Source organism: Diabrotica undecimpunctata, chromosome 1, assembly GCF_040954645.1.
Source record: "Diabrotica undecimpunctata isolate CICGRU chromosome 1, icDiaUnde3, whole genome shotgun sequence".
Taxonomy (NCBI): domain Eukaryota; kingdom Metazoa; phylum Arthropoda; class Insecta; order Coleoptera; family Chrysomelidae; genus Diabrotica; species Diabrotica undecimpunctata.
In genome coordinates, this window is record NC_092803.1 from 17,520,143 (window position 1) to 17,544,934 (window position 24,792).

Consider the following 24,792-nt stretch of genomic DNA (forward strand, 5'->3'; position numbering starts at 1 on the left):
TTTTTTGTTTTATTTAGTAATTGAATACCATGCAACTTTTTAAGAATCGAAAAATGAATATTTTAATGAAATCAAACTACTGTGCAGGTTACAACTGCCAATTTGAAAAAACTTACTGTATATTATACAGTATGTACATCTTTCAGCTGAACCTAGGGAATATACATTGAGGTAGGTATGGCTTTTTCGAGTCTATGCCAATATCAAATCACACTAAGTGATAGCTTACAATTCGATTGAAACTTGATAATTGGCACATTAGAATCTGTTAGCTGTACGTATTTATTTTCAATAAGCTGCTCCAGAAAAGGTTCAAATAATTCATTCTTAAATAATCAAGGCAATTCTTTGTCAGAATGTGTAGATCTATTTGCTAACACTTTCGAGAATAGACACATACCTTGTAGACAAACAATTGCAAATATTGTAAATAGTTTTGAAACACATTATTGTTTACAAGATTGTACAAAATGTCACAAAAGAACACTCTGTCCCCGAAAAGACAGCAGGAAATCGAAAGAAGAGATGAAAGTATTTGTGCTACCATTGAAGTGGACTACCAGAACAGAATCACTAGAAGTGTCGCTGATGAGTTGGAGATCTCGCGTACCACAGTAAAAATATGGCTTAAGAGTTTTAAATATTTCGAATATTTAAAACTATTCTAAGTGCCAACCTTCAAATGTCACCTGTCCAAATTTTGGGCCATACTAGGACAATTTTCAATTAAAGGTGACTTATCTACTAATTGAACTAAGAGTTACCGGCAACAATGTTAAATGTCAGAAGGAAATTCTTACCGGGGTCATTTTTATTATGTATGCTTTGCCAATGTAAATAAGTTAAAAGTAGGATAGTTCTTAAAAATTCGTCCCCGTACCAATATAAATTGATGCGATTCACGAGCGTATAGTTAGACAAGTCCATTGAATAGTTTGAAACATCGGTAAACTTATCAACATTTTGCTGATCTATATATTAATGTTCTTGGAAAGAATGGGAATGAGAGAAATAGTTTATTCGTTTTATATTTTATATGAGCATAGGCGTGGTGTGTTCTATTTCTTGGAAATTTATTTATTAAATAGACTTTATTTATTATTAAATTAACTTTAAAATAGTTTTGAGGTAAGTTAAGTAAATTTGGGGTAAGTTTATTCTTTTTATAGCATTAACTCATCAACTGATTTATTTCGAGCTGTCGTGAGTAGAATAAGATGGGTCAATGTGGTCGCCAACATCTCTAGAAGATAGGAACATTTAGAAGAAGAACCCATTAACGTCCGATACAATAAACAAAGAGAAATTTGACAATTAATTTATTAGATTGCTTTAAAAACACGTAAATTAAGAATTTACAATCTAACAAGTTTTTTTTTCTCATTTTCAAGGAAAAACAGTACAATTTTTAATAAAGGAACGTATTGTATCTTTAATGTATGTAATTCGGGGTGTAGATGCACTCACTCTACACCTTTTACATAAATAAATAGTATTACTTTTGCACATCCGACATTCTTGGATTAGTATTGTCTCTTTTTGTAATGTGGCCAATATTGTTGAATCGAATCTAGTTTCGTCTGGTAAAGCAAATTTAGATTAACGTCCATGTACTAAGTTCGACACTGATGTAGCGGTTTCTTCACTATTCTCTTCTATTCATGTTTGATTGAACGAAATCTATGTAGGCCCATGCTTTCTCTTATAATGTGCACTACTTTATCCGATCAATACATATAAACTTGAATCACAGTGTGAAAACCAGATAATATACATATGCCAATAATTTTTTTTAAATCTATGTCATTCATTTCAAAATCGTGACGGTTTTTCTGCGATGCATAAATATTTGTAAAATATAGAATACTCTCAATTACTTATTTATCAAAAGAGTGAAAAAAATTGCGTTAGGCTTTCACGGCCATCGTCTAACTTATTAAACTGTTTATTCGGGCTGTTGGGCCGTTGTCTTCTGTTGAGATTTGTTCTCGACGTTTCGCCAACACTAGGGGTTGGCATCTTCTGGAGATGTTGATGCTTCGCTTGTAAGCAGAAACTGACGACGCGTTGTACTACGGAGGCAATATTTATAATTCCCACTCGCCTCCCCTCCACTGGTTTCGGCTTGAGGGGGCGTGTCGTTGTTTATAGTAGCTTTTCTATCTCCGTGTTTGGCGGGAAGGGCGTTTGTGGATTTTAATACTGGTATCCATGTTTTGTTGATTTTTAGTCCTTCTTCTATCCTATTGAAATTGTTTGGGTGCTTGTATATTTCCACCGCTTCCCGATATAACCGTGGGTAGTACTGTGAAGTTTTGTCCAGCATCTGTGTTTCTTCAAATAGTATTCGATGTTCTCCGCTTCCCAAAGCGTGTTCGGCAACGGCAGATTTGTCGATATGTCCTAAACGACAATGGCTTTTATGTTCATTTATCCTGGTGTTGGTGTGTCTTTTTGTGGTTCCCACATATACCATTCCACATGTGCATGGTATTCGGTATACTCCGGCCGTTGCTAATGGGTCGCGTTTGTCTTTTACCGATCTTAAACAATCCTTGATCTTCTTTGTAGGTCTGAAGATGGTCTTTATGTTGGCTTTCTTGAGTATTCGCCCAATTCTGTCCGTTACCCCCGATATATAGGGCAAGAACGCTTTCCCTTTACATTCTGTTTCTTCGTCCCTTCTTCTAGATACGTTGTTCATCGCCTTGTGTATTTCTCTTCTGGTGTACCCATTATAGGTGAGCGCTTTTTCAATATAAAGAAGTTCACTTTGGAGATGTTGTGGTTCACAAATTCTCTTCGCCCTCTCTGCCAAAGTTTTGATGATACCTTGTTTTTGGCTAGGATGATGATTTGAGTTCCTGTTTAGGTATCTGTCTGTGTGTGTAGGTTTTCGATACACTTTATGTCCTAAGTGACCTTCCTTTCGATTTACTAATACATCCAGGAACGCTAATTGTTGAGCTTTTTCTGTTTCCATCGTAAATTGAATATTTGGATGTAGTGTATTTATATAAGCCAGGAAATCGTTTAGTTTTTCTGCTCCGTGACCCCAAATCACAAAGGTGTCATCAACGTATCTGAACCATACCCTAGGCTTGTATGCTGAGTCCATTATCTTCTTCTCTAAATGCTCCATGAAAAGGTTGGCTACGACCGGGCTTAGTGGGCTTCCCATTGCTACTCCATCCATCTGTTCATAAATTTGGTCTTCCCATGAAAAGTATGTGGTAGTTAGGCAAATACGGTATAATTCCACCATATCCTTGGAAACTAGTCCCTCAATTAAATTCAGAACGTCTTCTAGGGGGACTCTTGTAAATAGGGAAACCACATTTTGGAATAGGAATCTGACATTCTTGTTAGTTTTGATGTGGTTTCCCTATTTACAAGAGTCCCCCTAGAAGACGTTCTGAATTTAATTGAGGGACTAGTTTCCAAGGATATGGTGGAATTATACCGTATTTGCCTAACTACCACATACTTTTCATGGGAAGACCAAATTTATGAACAGATGGATGGAGTAGCAATGGGAAGCCCACTAAGCCCGGTCGTAGCCAACCTTTTCATGGAGCATTTAGAGAAGAAGATAATGGACTCAGCATACAAGCCTAGGGTATGGTTCAGATACGTTGATGACACCTTTGTGATTTGGGGTCACGGAGCAGAAAAACTAAACGATTTCCTGGCTTATATAAATACACTACATCCAAATATTCAATTTACGATGGAAACAGAAAAAGCTCAACAATTAGCGTTCCTGGATGTATTAGTAAATCGAAAGGAAGGTCACTTAGGACATAAAGTGTATCGAAAACCTACACACACAGACAGATACCTAAACAGGAACTCAAATCATCATCCTAGCCAAAAACAAGGTATCATCAAAACTTTGGCAGAGAGGGCGAAGAGAATTTGTGAACCACAACATCTCCAAAGTGAACTTCTTTATATTGAAAAAGCGCTCACCTATAATGGGTACACCAGAAGAGAAATACACAAGGCGATGAACAACGTATCTAGAAGAAGGGACGAAGAAACAGAATGTAAAGGGAAAGCGTTCTTGCCCTATATATCGGGGGTAACGGACAGAATTGGGCGAATACTCAAGAAAGCCAACATAAAGACCATCTTCAGACCTACAAAGAAGATCAAGGATTGTTTAAGATCGGTAAAAGACAAACGCGACCCATTAGCAACGGCCGGAGTATACCGAATACCATGCACATGTGGAATGGTATATGTGGGAACCACAAAAAGACACACCAACACCAGGATAAATGAACATAAAAGCCATTGTCGTTTAGGACATATCGACAAATCTGCCGTTGCCGAACACGCTTTGGGAAGCGGAGAACATCGAATACTATTTGAAGAAACACAGATGCTGGACAAAACTTCACAGTACTACCCACGGTTATATCGGGAAGCGGTGGAAATATACAAGCACCCAAACAATTTCAATAGGATAGAAGAAGGACTAAAAATCAACAAAACATGGATACCAGTATTAAAATCCACAAACGCCCTTCCCGCCAAACACGGAGATAGAAAAGCTACTATAAACAACGACACGCCCCCTCAAGCCGAAACCAGTGGAGGGGAGGCGAGTGGGAATTATAAATATTGCCTCCGTAGTACAACGCGTCGTCAGTTTCTGCTTACAAGCGAAGCATCAACATCTCCAGAAGATGCCAACCCCTAGTGTTGGCGAAACGTCGAGAACAAATCTCAACAGAAGACAACGGCCCAACAGCCCGAATAAACAGTTTAATAAGAGTGAAAAAAACTTCAATATGTGACTGGCCTCCATGGTTGGCTTTCTTCTTCAGGTTCCTTCTCCTATCGGAGGTTGGAAATCATCATCGCTATTTTAATTTTATTGGCCGCGCTTCTGAATAATTCTAATAAGCTGCAACCGAACCACTCTCTCAAATTTCTTAGCCAGGATATTTTGCATCATCCTGGGTTTCTCTTCCCTTGCATAATTAATCTAAGTAATACGTACTTCTCGCCCCTCATCATATGACCCAGATATTGAATCTTTCTAATTTTAACAGTTTTTATGACTTCATATTCTTTCTTCATTCTTTGTAACACCTCTATATTAGTTACTTTTTCATTCCACGATATTCTGTGGATTCTCCTGTAGCTCCACATCTCAAAGGAGTTTAATTTTTTGATTTCAGACTGTTTTATTGTCCACGCTTTCATGCCGTATAGTAAAGTAGAAAAAACGTAACAACGTAGCATTCTTGTGCGGATCTCTAGATTAAGGTTACGGTTGCAAAGTAAGTTCTTCGATTTTATGAACGTGTTTCTTGCCATTTCTATTCTAGATCTGATTTCTTTTGTTTGATCTCCATCTTCGGTTAGCCACGTTCCAAAATATTTATATGTTGTTACTCTTGGCTAATATAAATCTAAATTTAAATATATATCAGACTGATGTTGAATTACTACCCAGTACGAAGGAGTATCTGTTTTTACCCAACTTGAGACAAATTTGGATTTACTATTTTTGCCTGTTTTTTTCTTTGGACATTTTGATCTATGGTTCAGACGAATATTCGAATACCATAATCAGAATCGTCAGAATTTCCATTCACTTGTATTTCACATGTACCTGCAATATCCGATTTTATTCCTTCTTCACAAATAATATTATCATCAATGTCTTTTACATCGGAAACTTCATCTGATTCCGGCGGCACATAAACCACATCAAGTGAGTCAGCATTTTCACAATCTGAGTCTTCTTCTAAAAAAGTCATTAACTCTTTGGTAGTTCTTGCCCTCTTCATTTCATATTTCGAGAATTTACTAAAATAAACAAAACAAATGCACTACTATATCTACGCATTCACATGATAATAGTTTAGCTTACCTCATTTTAATTTATATGGAATATAAAACAAATAAACAGAAGGAAACTTTCAAATCAAGTTAAAAAAAAACAAATATAACATTTACAGCACACAGCAATTCTATAAATATGGAGAATACGAAAACGTATGTTAAAATTTCAGATTGTTTACTCTAATGAAAAAATAAGTATTTTGCATGTTTTTTGAAGTACTGTACACATGATAATTTAATAATTATATCGGTCTTAGATTTAATTTTTACATAATTACTTATGTGTTTAAATAAATATTCAAAATAGTATATTGGTACGCCTCTACAAAGTTGATAAGTGGAATATGATTTCGACGCTTTAAGTGCGATGTTGCCAATTAATCACCTTCAATTAAAAATTGTTTTAGTATACGTAGGACCATTAGATTACTTAATTAAATTACAAGGTGATTCAAGTGATGCTACTAATGCAATTTCAACAATGGAAAAGTTTAAATATCTAAAATATTTCTTCCTGATGGGAAAAGTACTGCTTAATATTCACTATTTTGTACCATTTTTTGATTTACCACATTTAAACACAATAAATGTGAGTTCGTTCATCAATATAAGACAATGGATCCACCACTTCACTAAAAAGTCCAATTGGCAGTCAATGAACACAACTGTTAACAATATCTTGAGATGTGCAAAATATTTTGTTTATCAATTAACTTGAGAAATATAGAACAAACATTACAGTTGCGTTTAGAGGAAAAATTGCTAAAAATCATGTTATAAATGAAGAAAAAACAAGCTGCTGCTGGAGAAATGATTGGAAGGTTGACATTTATTCAGTGACCTAATATATTTTAAGACAGGCTTGCACGCACCACTGTTTCATTACCAGAATTTGTTTAATCAATGCCGCTAAAATGGGACCTTTTAATATTCCTATGAAGATACTTCATAGAAATTCCTATAAGATAGAATTATTATAATTGGCGGTTGCCATATCACCACAGTAGGAGACTATGTCGAATCAAGTCAAATTTTGTCTAAAAGTTGTTTTATTAGTCAAGTCCGGGGCCTATTGAGTGAAGTGCTATTTGAATTAATATTTCCACAAAACGGCACTTATCTTTGATATTAGAAATCATCATATTTTAGCGTGTATTTCAGTTATTTTGTTGCAAAAAAAGTTTAAACAAAAATTTATTATTATAATTCCTAGTAAATATTCACATCGATGTTGCTTACGCCATTTATCCGCCGAGTGCATCTAAATTTCCTCAAGGATCCAACTGTAGTTGTATAGTTTGGTCTCAAAATCCAAGCGTTTGTAAACTCCCCGAAATTCATCTTTCCTTTCTCTATTTGAACGTACAGCAGACAGGACGAAATTTTTGAGTCGTCTCTTGACGAGGTAAGCCGAAAACTTCCTTTTTTTCTTTTATATTTCAAATAAATACTTATTTTAGACCCCTACCGGGAGCACTAAGAGTTGCCAGAACTATGTATCATAACTAACACGTCCGAGTTTATCTTTTCTGTATTACACCGGGCGACTTAACATTCAACGGTTGGAACTGAGGATACTCTCGTCAGTGTTGCCAAATTTACCACGTACATATAATACTCTAAGCCTAATTAAAAAATTACTGCATCATATGCTTCTTCTATATAAGATTATAAACGAGATCCCAGTATGGTTAAAAAAAGGGGGTGTCAAGCAATACATTTGTCGTATTTAAAAAATATATTTAAAAATTATAACATATTTTTTTTTATTATACAGGCAAATTAAAATAAATACAAAGAATGAATAAAACTTATCTCAAAAACTTTAATGTACAAATCAAAAAAGATATAATTACAACATTTTCATGTCTTAGATAATATTTTTTCAGGCAGTTTACTTATTTATATACATTATTTTAAAAACATCACTCCACAGTACGTTCAAGATGCTGAAAACAAAAAGAAAATGTCGATTAGTTATGAAACTGAAGAGGAACATCAATTTATGTAAAATTAACAGTTTTAAAATTGAGACGCGCCAAGAGTAATGGCAGTTTTGAAAAAAAAAAATATGCAGCGTGGGTCACATAAGCCCTCTTTGTAGTTAATTCGAACTAAAAATTGCGATTTTGATTTTTTTTTTTAAATGAGGTTCATAAACTATGTCCTCATAGATAGAGATGAATTTCTCTAGCGTTTTTTAGCAATTATAATGTGGATGAGATTAGACAAGAAACCAGAGTTGAGAGACTATTGGAGCAACAATCCACTTAATAAAAATGCGATTTCTCAAATATGCAATTTCAGCAGGAACTGATTCGAGGTCTTTTTACATTTTTTTTTTTCACATTTTCCATAATTAAAATATTCCACAGGAACTGATTCGAGGTCTTTTTACATTTTTTTTTCACATTTTCCATAATTAAAATATTCCACTAAATAACAGACTGTACAAAATCTCACCTCTATAACAATTCTTTGTGTATGAAACATTTCCAAGAAAATTCCAAATTCCAAATTTTTTTGGAAATGTGTTCCATAAAATCTAGTACATCTTGCACCAATAAAAAGTCTGACATAAATAAACTGAGCAACATTTATTGTTACTTACTGGAAAAACATCCAAAATAAAATAAATATTTACCTGTACATAAATTACACTAGTATGCATAACATGTTGCATACCATTAAGACAGGTTTAAAAATTAAAAAGTAAAATCACCCAAGATGGGCCTCTAGTATTTCTTATGCTTTTATAAATAATCTCAACGACTAGTAGTTGCACTGAAGAATTGTGATATTTTATAAATATTTACATATATTTCTTATTACAGTGTCTTGAAAAAGGAATAAAGCCATTCCGAAAGCTAGACAAAAAGTCAAAAGAGTGTTTCATTAACATCCCAGCCAATTTTCTGACTGCAACCCTAATAAACTGTGTTGTTTGTAAATATTATCATCATACGTGGCTCGACAATCGGTTGTGGATCTTGGCCTCACAAAGAAGTCGCCACTCCTGTCGATTCCTGGCAAGTTCCATCCATCTTCTAACCCTTAGAATCTGTAGGTCTTCTTCCACATCATCAATCCATCTCTTTCGCGGTTGTCCTCTGCTTCTTGTGCCCTCTGGTTTTGAAAATGTTAATCTCTTCGTGTATTTGTGATCTGACATCCTAGCAATGTGTCCAGCCCATGTCAGTCTCTGCACTCTAACGAATTTCACAATATCTGGATCGGTGTATAACTGATATAGTTCAAGTTGTATCTTCGACCATAGCAAATTTTCATTTACGGCCCCAAAAATCTTTCTAAGAATTTTTCTCTCAAAAATACCAAAAAGTGTTTCATCATTTTAAGATAAGGTCCACGTTTCTGCCCCACATATCAAAACCGGTCTTATTAAGGTCTTGTATACATTGAGCTTTACTGCACGTTTTATATTTTTATTTTTGAAATGTTTCTGGAGACCATGAACAGTTCTGTTTGCCGAAGATTTTATACGCAGATGCTAACAGAGTAATGCCTCTATAGTTCTTACATAGTTGATCACCCTTTTTATGCAACGGACATATTATTCCCTTTAGCCACTCTTCTGGTACCAGTTCATTCTACCATATAAGTACTATTAGTTTATGGATTGCTGCAAAAAGTTGATCATCACCTTTTTTATACATTTCCGATCATCGATTCCGGGGGCTTTATTGTCTTTGAGTTTTAGGACAGCATTTGACACTTCTTCTCTTGTTGGGTCTTTACTGTGTAGTTGACGTTGTAGATTTTGTTGAATTTTTATGTTGTAACCTCCTTCAATATCGTTTATATTTAGATGTTCGCTGAAATGTTGTGCCCATCTGTTAAGAACTGAGTTTTTATCATGTAGAATTTCACCGTTAGTGTCTATACAAATTGTTAATCTTGGTTCAAATTCTCAACGGCTATTATTTAAGGATTTGTAGTATTTCCTCGTTTCATTTTTATCGAATAATATCAAATATTACATATTATTATGTAAGCTTTTTTTTAACAATTTTATTTATTTGTTGCGCCACTGCCTACTAACATGAACACATGACGCTCGAGACCAAAGGAAAGGATTTTAGTTACCACATAAAACAATCCCTCGCGATGGGAATCAATTTTTAAGTACTTACAGGGAAGTACCGATAATAAAAAAAAACGGGTCATTCGATACAGGCAATCGATACTCAGCGTTCAAAAGAGTGTGTTTAAAATAACTATAAAGACGAATTTAAGTGCCGGTTATATAAACGTATTTAAGACGGAATTTTTTCGAATATGTTTTGTTTTTAAGCCCAAAAATAGCCTAATTATTCTTTTATAAAAAAAACGCATTTATCGTCACTTTGTTTTTTGTATTACAATGTTTAATTAATATTACACATCTATAATTTTCGACCTCGTCCCGAAGTGGGCCAGGTCGAAGAACGTAATGATTTAGAAACCCGAGGAAATGGTTTAACGAATCCTCTCCATCCCTTTTCCGAGCTGCCGTCAACAAAATTAGTATAGTCAATTTGAAAGCCAACGCACGATAATCCAGGATGGCGCAGGAAGAAGAAGAAGACAGATAATTTTCATTCAAAACATTATGGTAGTAACAAGTGTTCACCTAATTTGTTTATATAATGCAGTAGTAGTAATTAAAATATCTTTTGAAAATATATATTGAGGTATGATGCGAAGAAGTTAATACTACATTGAAACCATAAACTGTGCTTACCTCTAAAACAGCACCTCTCTATAATTCTATGCTCTATAAAACGGGACTAACTGCCATTATTATAACTAGACTTACTACTACCAGCATTGGCAGCCATTTGTTGCAAGGAATTTATGAACTGTTTCTGGAATTCGTCCTGGAACCCGCCAGGGAACTCGCTTCGGCTATTCGCGTCGCCTCTACCCAGATTGAGACCCGCCGTGGTCGTTTTGGGTGACGGGAAGTTTTTGTTATTGTAAGATATTACCGATACAGGAGAGTTGGCACTGGTGTCTGTCTTGGCAGGAGAGCAGGATAGTTTTTGCAGCGCCTTGAGGTTCTCCATTACCATCTGAATGTCCTGCTGGCCATCTCCCTCCGATTTAGTGACTAGTGGAGTTGATGTTGAGTATTCATTATGCTTATTTGATGCTGAAATACACAGAATAATATATTTATTGGTTTGGAAATTATTAAAATATAATAAAAAAAGTCGTGGGAGATGGTAGATGATAATATTATTATCAGTGTGAACTGGGTGAATAAATATAATAAATGTTCAAACAAGTTTGCAGGAATGCGCAGATTCTAAAATAGACAAGATGAGTGAGTCGGTGGGTGTCACTAAAGTGTCACTAAATGTCTGGAAGTCTCACAGATACCTTCCATGGAGATCCCTGGATTGAAAGTAATAAAAAATAAATTTCAATTAAATAAATTGCAGATGATACTGCTTTCCTAACATCTCATAGTAATCCAGTAATAGCATCAGAGATACTGCAACTACATCTAAACAAATCTAATGAATGGTTTAAACTCTGGAGAATTAAATTAAATCCCCCAAAGTCCACACACATTACATTTACTCTAAGAAGAGGTGTATGTTAACCTCGACGACGTAAAATATCTGACTGACTGACAGAATGTTTTAACCTTGTTTAAGCTACATGCTTCTTCAAGGATGGTTTTTTATATATTTATTAATTGGTGCTTAAAGCTTGGTTGGTTCATGCGAGGACTAAGACCGGGTGCCGCCACTGTAGGCAGGAGTGTCAGAAGAACTATATCCGCGACCGATGAGCAGCTGGAGCCCTGTGGACCAAGCCCGCTACTAAGTACAAGTTCCATGAAAAACGGTTCCTTTCAGATTGTTGGCCATTATTTGTTTGTTTGGAAATCGCGTGGAGGATAGCTGTGGCTATATCCTCACCTAGGATCAGGTATCATTGTACAATGAGATTGTATGGATTTTGTATGTTTATGAATGAGTTTCTATGTTTATGAATTGTGTTGGTGTGAGCGTATTGGTAAGTGTAATGTGTAAATGATAAGTGTATGTATTCTGGTGTGTGTATAGGTGTGCATGTGTGTTTTAGGTGCGGAGTTGGGTAAAGGTTTGGTTTATGCGGTTAGTATAGTGGGAAGTGGTAATGGCATATCCGTATAGTGCATTTGATATTTGGTTAATGACTCGGATGGTTGCGCTTCTCTTTTCAGGGAAGACGTTGAATAGGGTCATGGATATGAAGTGTATTAGGGATTTCATATCGGAGGAGAGGTTGTTTAGGAGTGTATACTGGTTGGGTTTGATCGTAGTTGTTGGGAAATGTATTTGGTGTGGGCATCTTGGTGAGAAGGCAGGGTGGGAACCGCTACAGTTCGGACACTTAGGTTCGGATGTCTTGGGGCATGCAGAGGATCTGTGATCTTGTCCACAATATGGACATGTGTAAGATTTTTCGGGGCATTCGTTATTGAAATGTCCGCTTTTGCAACATTTCTGTAACAACATGTAAAATGCAACATGTAAAATATCTAGGCATTCATCTGGACAAAATATTAACATGGGCCAAACATATATGGACGAAAAAACTACAACTAGGAATTTTATACAGAAAACTTTATTGGATGCTGGGAAAAAACTCACACCTATCGATCGGCAAGAAGCTGATGATATAATGCAAAGTTATAATAAAACCCGTTTGGTCATAGGGTTCGCAGCTCTGGGGATCAGCTAGCAACTCTAATGTTATGAAAATTCAAAGATTTCAATCTAAAACTCTAAGAACAATCGCTAATGCCCCTTGGTATATCCAGAATGGCGCCTTACATAGAGATCTGCAGGTACTAACAGTCTCTGAAGAGTGCAAACGAATTTCTGAACAATATCAAAACAGGTTGAGCGTGCATCCTAACACCCTGGCATACAATCTTCTCCACAACCAACAAGCGAAGAGATTAAAGCGGTATGATCCCTTCGACCTATCAAACCGTTCCTGACAGTGCCTACAGTAGTCGAAGCTACACCTTCAACAGCGCCCAGCCATTGTGCCGTTTTTAGTATTCGTGTTCGCGTATCCGTGTATGTGCGCATCCCACCGGTAAACAAGCTAATATTTGTGTTATGATGCTTTGGTCACTGGACCTTACATCTCTCTGAAATTGTAAAGACAAACAATTTTACTTATTCTTTTTATTGTGAAACAGATTGTAAAAAACCTTAGATGTCAATAAAAAAAAAATTAAATAAATATTACTTTCATAAAAAAATACATGAAGTGGCTTAAAAGAATTATTTCGTAGCGTTTGGTGGTATAGTCCCGGTAACATATATATTAAAACGCTTTAAATGCCTTTTCTTTTACAACCGAACGGATGCCGTTTTAGTAAGATAAGGATTTTATACTATTTTTCAAAGTAAAAACGTTGCACGTCACAATTTATATAAAGTGAAGTCACTTATATTTAAAATTTCCAGAACGTCAATCTTAAAGTTCAAATTTTCCTAACACAGCTAATAATACGAAACCCATACGGAACTGCTTGATCTTTCATAGGCGTCAACATGGTATAATAATCAGAAAAATGTAATCATCATTATATTGGGAATTTTAGAATTATATTGATTAATTAACCAAAAACATTAGTTATTATTATTAATATAAATTTTATTAAATAACTCTTTGAGTCTAATATTCCACAAAATAATAATTTTAATTAAATATATTAGACAATTGTACGCAACTGGTACGGGAATACTTCAAATTTTTTGACAGTTCAGCGTGTGGTAAAATTGTTTAATTGCCGCTTTTTTAGAGTAAGAATTCTGTTTATGTTTTGATTTCTTACACAATTTGATCATAATATATTATATATTAATAAATTGTATTTATAAATACATATTAAATTTAGATTAATAGATTTAAAAACTAATTATTGCTGTGTATTGTGATTGTGCTATGCCAAAACAACTAAATAGTATGTAGTAATATAATAATAGTTCTGTGTAATAGTTTTTACTATTAATGCTCTAAAATAGGTAAGTGTAAAATTTAGAATATATAATTTTGTATTAAAATGTTTTTTATGTATTTTAGTGTGTTGCAGTAGTCTTAAAACTAAGTGTATTTACTGTTAATATAACAGGTAGGCTTAGATGGGCTGGACATGTGTCAAGTAGAGATGTGTAGTTCACCATTGAAATAGTTCAAATGAACGATTCTTTCAACTGAACTAATTGAACTAGTTCATTAATTTTTATAGAACTAGTTCACTGCGAACGATTTGCATTATAAATTGTGAAAATAATGAATGAATGAGATCATATATTTATTATTTTGAGAATGGGATGGACTGACTAGTTTAAAAAGAAAAATGTCGATTAGCTTCAGATAACAGATCATAATTCTTATGAACGTGACAACAACATAAACAGTCTTATCTTAATATCATAATGGTTAATGGTTCGGATCTTATGCCCATGCATTGGCCTGAACGTTGACATGCTGTGTTGTTTCTCGTATTGTAATTTTGAACTAACAATTTTAAGTTGTGGTTAAAATGATTGATGCATCTACATAAAATATAATTTTATGTAAAAGTGAGAATGAATATGTGTTATTTAATGTTCCTAGAAAATTCACTGATTTTTTTGTAAGGTTCTTTTAGAAATAACCTAATATAGATACCTATGAGTTTAAATATACGTAAATATAAAAATAAATCATACGTGAACCATATTTATATTTAAAACGGTTAATAAAAAACAAATCTTAATAATTTTTTGCAAATAAAAAAAATGTTATTTGCAAAACATTTGAGAAATAAATTTAAAACATTTAAACCTAAACATACGATCGAAAGAAATGGTTCCAAACCCGAACTACTTGTACGGTAGTGAAAGAGTGAAAGACTGACTGAAAATCGAAGAAAACGCGCGGCCGGCGCCGAGCTTGTATGATGATAAGACGAGACATCTGGCAACCAGTTATGTTAGGGTTGGATTTCGATTTCGGTCCTACAAATAGTTCTTTCGCGAACTAGTTCACTGAACTAGTTCATTTTTGTGAAATAGTTCTCTTGAACTAGTTCGTCTAAAAGAACTAATAAGCACACCTCTAGTGTCAAGAGCAAATGAAAATTACTCACCCAGACGAACTCTATTATCGGTCCCAGTGGGAAATAGGAGTAGAGGCAGACCACGACTGAGATGGAGGGACGGTGTGGACGAGGACGCAAGGAAAATCGGCGCGGCAAATTGGCAACGGTTGGCGATGAACAGAAACGACTGGCGAAATAGACTGGGGAAGGTCAAGGCTCAACTAGAGCTGTAGCACCACTAATGATGATGATGATAACAGTTTGACAAATAGTTGACATTTTAAAAATTCCTCACTTACTAACTATTCTAATGTTTTGGCAACGCTGTGGGGTTCTGACGTCGTAAATCTTGCACGAATGACGTGCAATCATTTTTATATGAAAAATTCTGTAGTTGGGAAGCAGTTCCTTAGTAGAGTGTAGAGCGTTATTTTACATTCAGATTAGAACAGTTTGTTCGACATGATGTTTATAAATAAATTATGATATATTTACCAATACGTTTAATACAAATAAGTTACGGAATAACAAAATCATAATTTAAGTACATTAAATTTATAAGTAAATTATTGTACTTGTCATTTTTAGAAGGGCAATAATTAATCTGTTATATGTGGGTGGGTGGGTGTGTGTGTGCGTGTGTGTTTGTGTTGAACCATGAATTTAATATTTTTGTTAATTTTTCTGACACCTATACTTTATTTTGCAGCTTATATTATTTGCCCACCCTACAGTGGAGGGGTGGGCTAAAATTACCCAACTTTTTTTTCCTAATTTTGGTTTAGACACTCTTCACAACAGGCTGTAATATGCTCCAGACAAACTCGGCTCTTACACAATTTGCAAAAAAATCTAGTTTTACGTCTTTTACGCTATCTTCGACAACATTTCTCTGATCGGTGTTTAAAGCTAACCGCCGATGCAATGAATTCCTCTAAGGAACATCCATTTCATCAATAGAACTTTTCAGAGATTTCAATAACTTTCATATCTTTTCATTAACAAATAATAATTACAAACATTCATTATTTAAATAAAAGCTATGCGAGTAGCTTCTAGTAGTGAACCAAGAGCGGTTTGGTCCTTATTTTAATTTTTGGTAAAACCGATTTTTATAATCGTGTCTCTGTACTTTTGCAACTTTATTGTAAATTAATTTAGTATTATTATGTACTTGCTATAACTTATTACTTTTAAAGCCAGTTATCTCGAGATAAGTGTAAAACTTTAAGGAGAGATATTTATATGATCTAAGTACTCTTTTGAATTTTTTTTTAAACATCAAGTTCTCCTTAATGTTATATTTTATTTATATGTGCATGTGTCTATGGCTATAATATTGAAAGATTACATATATTACCGTAGATTTATTGGTATTTCTTGTTTTTGGAATTCACCCGCCTGGTGATTCAGTTATTGAATATATTTTGTTTTGTTTACCTACTGAATTTTATTTGTCTACTCCCAATAAGTTTCCTGATAATAGAGTATCTCTGAATATTTGCTAATAAAAATATTTAAAATATCACGATATCTTAGACCGGGAGAAAGATCAGGCTTTATATGGTGTAGGTAAGTAGGTGGACGAATTATGTCGAACATATTTATTATTTGTTTATGTAGTGTGTTGACCACATTTATTTAATAAATAACTGTTAACATCTTTTCTTGTATTTGGTCTCAGAACCTAATTATATATCCTTATCTCTTTTCGTTTCTAAGTTTTCTTAATTTTCCCTTGTAACCCCAAAAAGTTAAATGGCGCCCTTTTTCTTATCTTCTCTTATCTTTGGTAATTTTACCTATCTCTCTTGTTTTATATTTCTCGTATTTTCTAATCTATCTTCGCTTGTCTTAATATTTATTATTTCTTCTGTTGGATCCATTCTCGGTCCCAAAAGCTAGTTTCGAATCCACGACTCGCTCTCCACTAACCATCTAGCTGCTGTTCGCAGTGTCTCCATTGGTGACCTTTCAAGCACCATCCAAAAAAGGTTTTCGAGGTTACAACATCTCAGTTGCTCCTAAATTAATATTGCTTGTCGATTTTTCGTTTATTTTTGGTTATATAAAGAGCAAGAACCGTTAAAATTATATCGTTATCTGACATGTTTTGACGTGACAACGTCTTAAATTAGGTTGTGGCTCGGAGTCATTCATGAAAAAGTGTAACGCCCGCTCACGTCTGTTACGATGAGTCACCGAACGAGAGATAGGCCCGCCGGACCGGCGAATGCCTGGCGTCTCTCTCCCACTCAAACATGATCGGTCCGCTGCGCGCGCAGCACTAGAGAATTAGGCGCGTTGAATCGGTGCGTGCTTGTGTCTCTGTCTTTCTCGAGCGTTCTTGGCGTTCAAGACACATTAGAGCAGAAACACTTCCTTTCATTTCATATTTCTCCTATCATCGTCCTATCCTCAACAAAATCACTCAAATAGAAATTAGTTAAGTTTAAGTTTACATGTACAATGTTTTAGTAAACAAAATATATTTCTATAGTTAAAATTTGTGCAATTCTTATTTTCATTCAATTCCTTGTTCCTATTGTGCAATTTAATAATATTCATATCAATAAATATTCTACCGAGAAAAAGACGTTGTCACATAAAATCTTCGCCCGTAAAACCGACTTTACAGGCAACCGATTTTTTTTGATTTGAAAGTAAAACTCATACTACAAAATCAGTACGTCTGTATTCCCATCCGATTTACTACTAGTGTACTGCAATTGCATCCAACAAAATCGTACTGCGCTGTTGGAACGTGAGTGGCGGGCTTTACACTTATAAAAAATGAATGTGTTAACCTTGAGATTCATTATTACAACTATGAATATAATAGATGCTCCAACATAGGGGTTGATAACCTAAAAATATTATTGCGGCAATAATCCGTAAACGTATTCAATAAAAACATCGATTGATTTTTTTGTTTACAAATTTTACTGATCTTCAATATCAGCTATTATAAGTACGTTTCTCACTGGTATTGAATGAGTGAAGTCGATACAGGTTTTGTATATGGGCAATAGTAACAGTAAGAAATCATGTTGTGTTGCCAAAACTCAACAATGAATACCGCCACTACTAATAATCTCTCAGCATCTGTATCCTAAATAGATGCTACGAAGTTAAAACCAAAATCAAATTTCGCAAAAAAGGACCAAGCGACTACGTCAAGCGTATATCTAGAATATAATATTTCCTCTCGTATATCGAATAATATATTTGGAATTTATCTAAATAAAGTTATAAATAACTCGTGAACCAGCTCATTATCAATGTAAGCGGTTTAGATCTACCTAGAAGAAGACTGGTGACTGGTTTACTTGTATCGGACATACTTCTTTAGCGATTACAGATTATAAATCATATTAAGTAATTTATAATTAAAACAAAAAGATGAAATATCATATATATGCATTTAAATGTTTATAAAATCACCCACGACGTGTAACTCATTAACTTCAAAGAACTTACCGACGGTATAATAATTTGGAGGAGTAATCTCGGCGGAGTTCCTGGAATAAGTTTCCATTAGTTTCCTTTTGACCGCTTGGCAGTGAGCAGGTGTTGGTATCACAGGGTTATGGTGATCTTCTCTATTAATGTCTTTCGTTTGGATATTCTTAACTATCACGCCGTTATCTTCCTTGACTTGGGGAATATCGTTACTGAAAACAGAACATTTCGTTAAAAAACAAACAATAAATTAAGTTGATATATCACTTTTTTATTTTATTACATGTCATGTAAAGTGAACTAAACCCTTTCAGTGCGATATACTTGTACAAAAGTATTTACGTCAAATAGATCTTAAACCAAGACCAAGATCTACTTGTGACCAAGTAGTGACTGTCCAAATCCCACTCTGATATCTCAAACCATGTCCACTGACGTCACACGCTACGCCCACTAATTTAGATGCATTGTCGCTCAGATGTAAAACGTCAAAAAAGTACCAACAAAGTGGGATGTCACGTCAGCGAGCGTAGTTTGCAAGAATTGTACGGGGTAGACCTATATTTAAAACCTACTATTTTTAAAAACTGGGTTCTTGTAATGCCTACTGTAACAGCGCTATTACAGCCCATGGACCAGGAGTTCTCGAGAAAATCAAGAAGGTTTACAGAAGACACATGTTAAGCACAATCATAAAAGATGAAGGGTATCACGGTGTAGTTGAGATTCTCAGAATGTTTAATGCCAAAACTGTAATTTACATGATTGCAAAATTTTGGGAGCAAGTGACTAGAATCAGCTTGATAAAATCTTGGAAAAAACTGTGGAAGGGTGTATGCGACTTGCCCTAAAATTCAATTCAACCAATGGAGAACTGTAACCCGGAAAATGACTCGCCAGACGATGTAAACCTCCAAGAACTTTTGGACATGTTCCAAAATATTGACGGCTGCTCTGAAGTCGATGAAAGTGACATTAATTTGTGGTTAAGGGCAGACAATACCGGAGGCTATGTGCCACTTACTGACGAGGCGTAAAGACGTCGTGTTTACCTGATGCTATTAAATCAGACGCTGAGGACGCAGTTTTATTACTAAGAACAATAACTAAGAAACAATATTGTGTACAACTGTAAGTAATTTAGATCTACTGTGCATATATGTATTTCCTGTTTTTACAATTACAATGGAGTTTACTGTAACTTTACTGTAAAAACTGGAAGAGACTAGAGATTGAGAAAGTTTAATTAGTGAAGCCTCTACAGAAGAGATAAAGGCAAATAATATGATAAATTTGGTTGTATAGTCAAGGTCCTTTTATGACAAAATTGACAACAATGAAAAAAAATTTCTCAAGAACAATTGTTATTTGAGACTCGAGGGTGAATGAACTACATCTAAAACATGCTCACCTGAGGTTACCTATAGTAAAACTATGTACATTGGTGCTCCGATGCTTCGAAGACGAAACATCGTACCGCGAATTCATAAAATCACTGGGCGTAGTAAAAGCTTTCGTTGTAAAGTTGGACGCATCTTGCGGCATTGACATGGGAATGTCCATAGATCTTTGGTGTTTGTCCTCCTTAGCTTTATAGTCTGCGATGGGATGATGCTTGGTAAGGTCTTTCGCGTCCATGTGTGACTTAGGTGTCTCAGAATAGGGTTTGAACATCTGAAACTTCGACAGGTCAGTTGGCTTATCTAGCTGTTTAATGAGATTCGCGGGTTTGTCGTTGTGCAACAAATTATCCAACTTGGAGGTTCTTTCTTGATGGTGCAACAACTTATCTTCGTACTTCTTGTGCTTATCTCTTTCTAAATGCGTTGAATGTCCATGTCTGTCTTTGTCAGAGTACGATTGGAAGCTATGCTTGTCTTTATCTGCTGTATACGAATGTGAAACATGCCTCTCCTTATCCGAATAGGAATGGGAACTGGACTTTTCTTTGCTGGAATACGACGAAGATTGTTTTTCTTTGTTCTGAGCAGGAGCGGAATGTGCAAGGGCAGCGAGTTTCTCCTTATCTACGTAAACGTGAGAACTAGACTTTTCCTTATTCGAATAGCTATGGGAACTATGTTTATCTTTACTCGAATAACTATGAGAGCTGTGCTTTTCTTTCTCTGGATGACTGCGTGAACTATGTTTATCCTTTTCTAGGTAAGCGTGAGAAACATGTTTATCTTTATCTTTCTCTGCATATCCATGGGCCACGTGTTTATCTTTATCCGCATAACTATGAGAAACATGTTTATCTTTTTCTACGTATCCATGCGTAACGTGTTTATCTTTCTCTGCGTATCCGAGGGGAACGTGTTTATCTTTCTCTACATATCCATGAGAAACATGTTTATCTTTCTCTACGTATCCATGGGTAACGTGTTTATCTTTCTCCACAAAACCATGAGAAACTTGTTTATCTTTCTCTGCGTATCCGAGGGTAACGTGTTTATCTTTCTCCATAAAACCATGAGAAACTTGTTTATCTTTCTCTGCGTATCCGAGGGGAACGTGTTTATCTTTCTCCACATAACCATGAGACAAATGTTTATCTTTCTCTACGTATCCATGGGTAACGTGTTTATCTTTCTCCACAAATCCATGAGAAACTTGTTTATCTTTCTCTGCGTATCCAAGGGGAACATGTTTATCTTTCTCCACATAACCATGAGAAACATGTTTATCTTTCTCTGCGTATCCGAGGGGAACGTGTTTATCTTTCTCCACATAACCATGAGAAACATGTTTATCTTTCTCTGCGTATCCGAGGGCAACGTGTTTATCTTTCTCTATATAATTAAGCAGCGCATGCTTGTCTTTGTCTGCATAGCCATGATCGCTATACTTTTCTTTTTCTATGTAACTAGACGTGCTATATTTATCTTTATCGGGATAAGAGACAGAACCATGTTTTTCTTTATCCGGATAAGTCATTAAACTGCGTTTATCTTTTTCGGGATTCGTTTGCTTCTCTTTATCTACAACATGGGAGCTCTGTTTCTCCCTGTCTGGATACGATTGCGGGCTTCGTTTGTCTCTTTCTGTATAACTATGAGGGATATGTTCTTCTACGGGGAATATGTGTGTGCTGTACTTTTCTTTTTCTACACCTGTAACAAAGATTGTTTTTATAGTAAAATAAAACAAATATAAAATACAGAATACGTTAGGGCAAGTAGTACAAAGAATTTTGTGACAAACTACGGTAGCCAACACGCGTCGGTTATTTCTTTATTTATAACTAAAGAGCAGATAAAATGTAAAAAAAATCTTTAAAAATGCTAGAACCGGAAAAAAAGTAAACAACAAAGTGATCGGTCTATTTGGAGAAGAGAAAATAACTCAAAGCGTTGAAAGATTAATAAGTTCCTGCCATCATATGAATTTAAATATGAATGGATACTATCAGCGGAAAGGATATTCATAAATTCAAGTGGACCTAACAAACGAGAAATTTGAAATCAATAACCGATTACTGTATATGCAAGCAACACTCCACAATAAAGGTTAACGTTATAATCCATCGAGGAGCAGAGTGTGGATCTGATCACCATTTACTTCGACCGTTACTACTACTTACATTTAAAGAAAACCAACGACAAAATGAAAATGAAAGTTCAATGATACTGCAAGACATTTCATAAAGAGATATAACCTACAAGGTTTTGAAAATTAGTCTACCCAGTTTCTACATCGAATGAGGTTGAATTTGAAATTAACAATGTTTGATACTCCTCACCAATTAATACGTACAACGAAATTAAGAAAGCTCTTGACGTTGCAGCAATGGACGAAGCTATGCGAGAAGTGGATATTCTAGAGATTAGAAATGAATGGTGGAATAAAGGAATAGAACAGTATAAAAATTTAAAGAAAGAAGTAAACAAAAATAAAGCCAAAATGAGATATGAAATAAAGCCTGCGATAATGTAGAAACTTTTATGGGTCCCGCAAGAAGTAAAGAAGCCTGGAATCTAATAACGGAAGTAGAACAGATAGAAAAGAACGCAGTAAGTTAACTCTAATATCTCCGGAATTATGGATCGAATTAAAGAGAAGAGATTAAAAATCACGTCAACGTTATGAAAAATGAGTAGGCTCCAGGACCGGAGGAAATACCAATAGAACTGATTAAATATGGCCCTGATAAACTAGTTCAGCTCAAATCACGTTTGCTGTACAATACCTTCGCTCTTTGGCTCAGTTGATTTTGAACTACCGCACAAGATGTTCAAGTTTTATTTAATTCGTTCGAGACCACACCGGTTGATTGCCATTTCAAATAACTTCATAATGATTTTAATAACAAAAAATCTTACTACTGGATTACAGTTATGTAATTAATTTACGAACATGAACACGAAAAATACTTCGATGGCCAACAACTCAACAAACCGAGAATAAACTTTGCTGATTTCACACGAAAAAAGACTCTAATTGGCTAAAAATCTCATAATCAGCCGATCATTAACACTTTTCAGTCTCTTGGAAACATTTGCATATTCTTTTCAGATAGTGGAACTATTTTCAAAAAATGGTGGTAATCCTGGACTAAGACTATGACGTGTTGTGTCATTTTCTTTGAGGTTACATAAATGTATTTTCTAAAAACAAAACGAATTGTCTACGTTTTAGTTATATATTGAATATTTTATTAGTTGTTAGTTTATATTTACTGTCTGTGAAAGTAAACTAGTAGCAGCTTTTTCATAAATCAAATTTTCTAAATTTGTTTGAAATATTTTTTTCTCTTTAGATGTTGTACTCAATATCCGAATTTGGCCATTGACCAACATTTATAACCACAACACGTTGTGAATTTCGTTTATTTCTCGCGTTGTGGATAAATAACAATGACCTACAATGCGAAACTACGAAGGCCGTCAGAAACACACGACGAATTTTGCTTTATGGCTAATATAAATACTCACAAAGAGAAATACAGAAATCGCCTATCGAATTTTGCCGATAACACGAGTCTTATTCAGTGTAGTTTCTGATACAATGGGTGAATCGATCGAAAATCTTAAAAAGGAATTCGAGGATGGGTTAAATAAACTTTACGTGGAGTCAAGTATAAGGTCTACGCTACTTTTAGAAGGCGACTATTTAAAACTAATTTATGAGGTTAAAAAAGTACAAGAATTGCGAAGATTCGGCAAAGGACTATTATCTAAACATTATTGAAGACTCAATCGATATGAATTATTAAACATTGGAAAAAATGAACATCTGATAGCAAAAAGACACACTATGTGAAATCAGGAGGAAATCAAATTTTTTGTTCATCTTGAGCAATTATTAGATATTGTGCATACAGCCCACATAAATATAGGACATAAAAGAGAAAAAGCTAGGTACGTATTTCCGTTTTTTAACTATGCGTTAGGCACAGTCTTTAGGTGCCCCCCCTCTCTCCCTCTCTATCTGGCAAGTTGTTGTCAAAAAGTCTTTTTTACTTTAAACTTCAAACATTTTTTTATTGTTTCTAGGAATGGAGGATGAGTTAAAGAAAAAATACGCAAATATAACCCGAGAAATTATATACTTGTACCTTAGTAAATGTTATGCCAGTTGAAGGAAAAAAATCCAAAGACAGGCTTGGTTGTTAAGCCTATAATTTCTAAATATATGAACTGTAGATATCAGGTAATTATAAAGAGCTAATAATTTGACTAAATTTTTGTTTTTGAGACCATTGAAAAAAAAACAGCACTTATTGGTTGATATTTTTTGTTTAGTAGGTGCTCCATATATTTTGCAAATTAATAACAGCCGTGAGTTTGCCAACTCGGTTATTGTAGAACTAACTACAATGTGGTCTGGTCTGAAAATAGTTCACGGTCGACCAAGACACAAAGCCAAGGTTCTGTAGAGAGAGCTAATTAAGATGACGTCATGTTTGGCAGCAGACAAACAAATGGTTTAGAAGATGCAGACCTTCCGAAAGATGTCCTTGATAAACTACAAAATGAAAAAGACTTGGAAGAATTAATAAAGAGCATGAAAAACGAACTTGATGATGATTATTTAAAAAATGGAGAACAAAGCAACAGTTAGAACCCTGTCAAGATAATTTAGAGAATCAAGACAAATATATGAATGAATCTTTAGAAATCCTGGATAATAATAACCTGATTAAAAATAATGAAGATGCACCCAATATACAAGAAGGCAAAAATGACGGCAATGATCAGTTAACCCAAAGAAGTAAGAGAATATTGAATAAGAGAGAAGAATCACATAAAATGATGAGAGTTCAGGCATCAAAGATGATATGTGGGTTAAATAAAAGATTTTGCTCCTTTTAAAAAAGGAACTAATGTTTTGATTCGAGTGCCGGATGTTGATAGAGATCGATGAAC

General features: G+C 34.8%; 1 protein-coding gene across 1 annotated transcript in view; it reads right to left on the bottom strand.

The window, feature by feature from the left end:
* Positions 1–7,667: 7,667 nt before the first annotated feature.
* yem (yemanuclein) overlaps positions 7,668–24,792 on the bottom strand; it is a 43,052-nt gene continuing 25,927 nt past the window's right edge. The window contains exons 10-13 of the mRNA XM_072537743.1: positions 19,836–21,537; positions 18,443–18,636; positions 10,604–11,014; positions 7,668–7,811 (exon numbers count right to left, since the gene is read on the bottom strand). Of these exons, the coding sequence (XP_072393844.1) occupies positions 10,650–11,014; positions 18,443–18,636; positions 19,836–21,537 (2,261 nt within the window). The 3' untranslated portion in view covers positions 7,668–7,811; positions 10,604–10,649. The remainder of the gene's footprint in view (positions 7,812–10,603; positions 11,015–18,442; positions 18,637–19,835; positions 21,538–24,792) is intronic.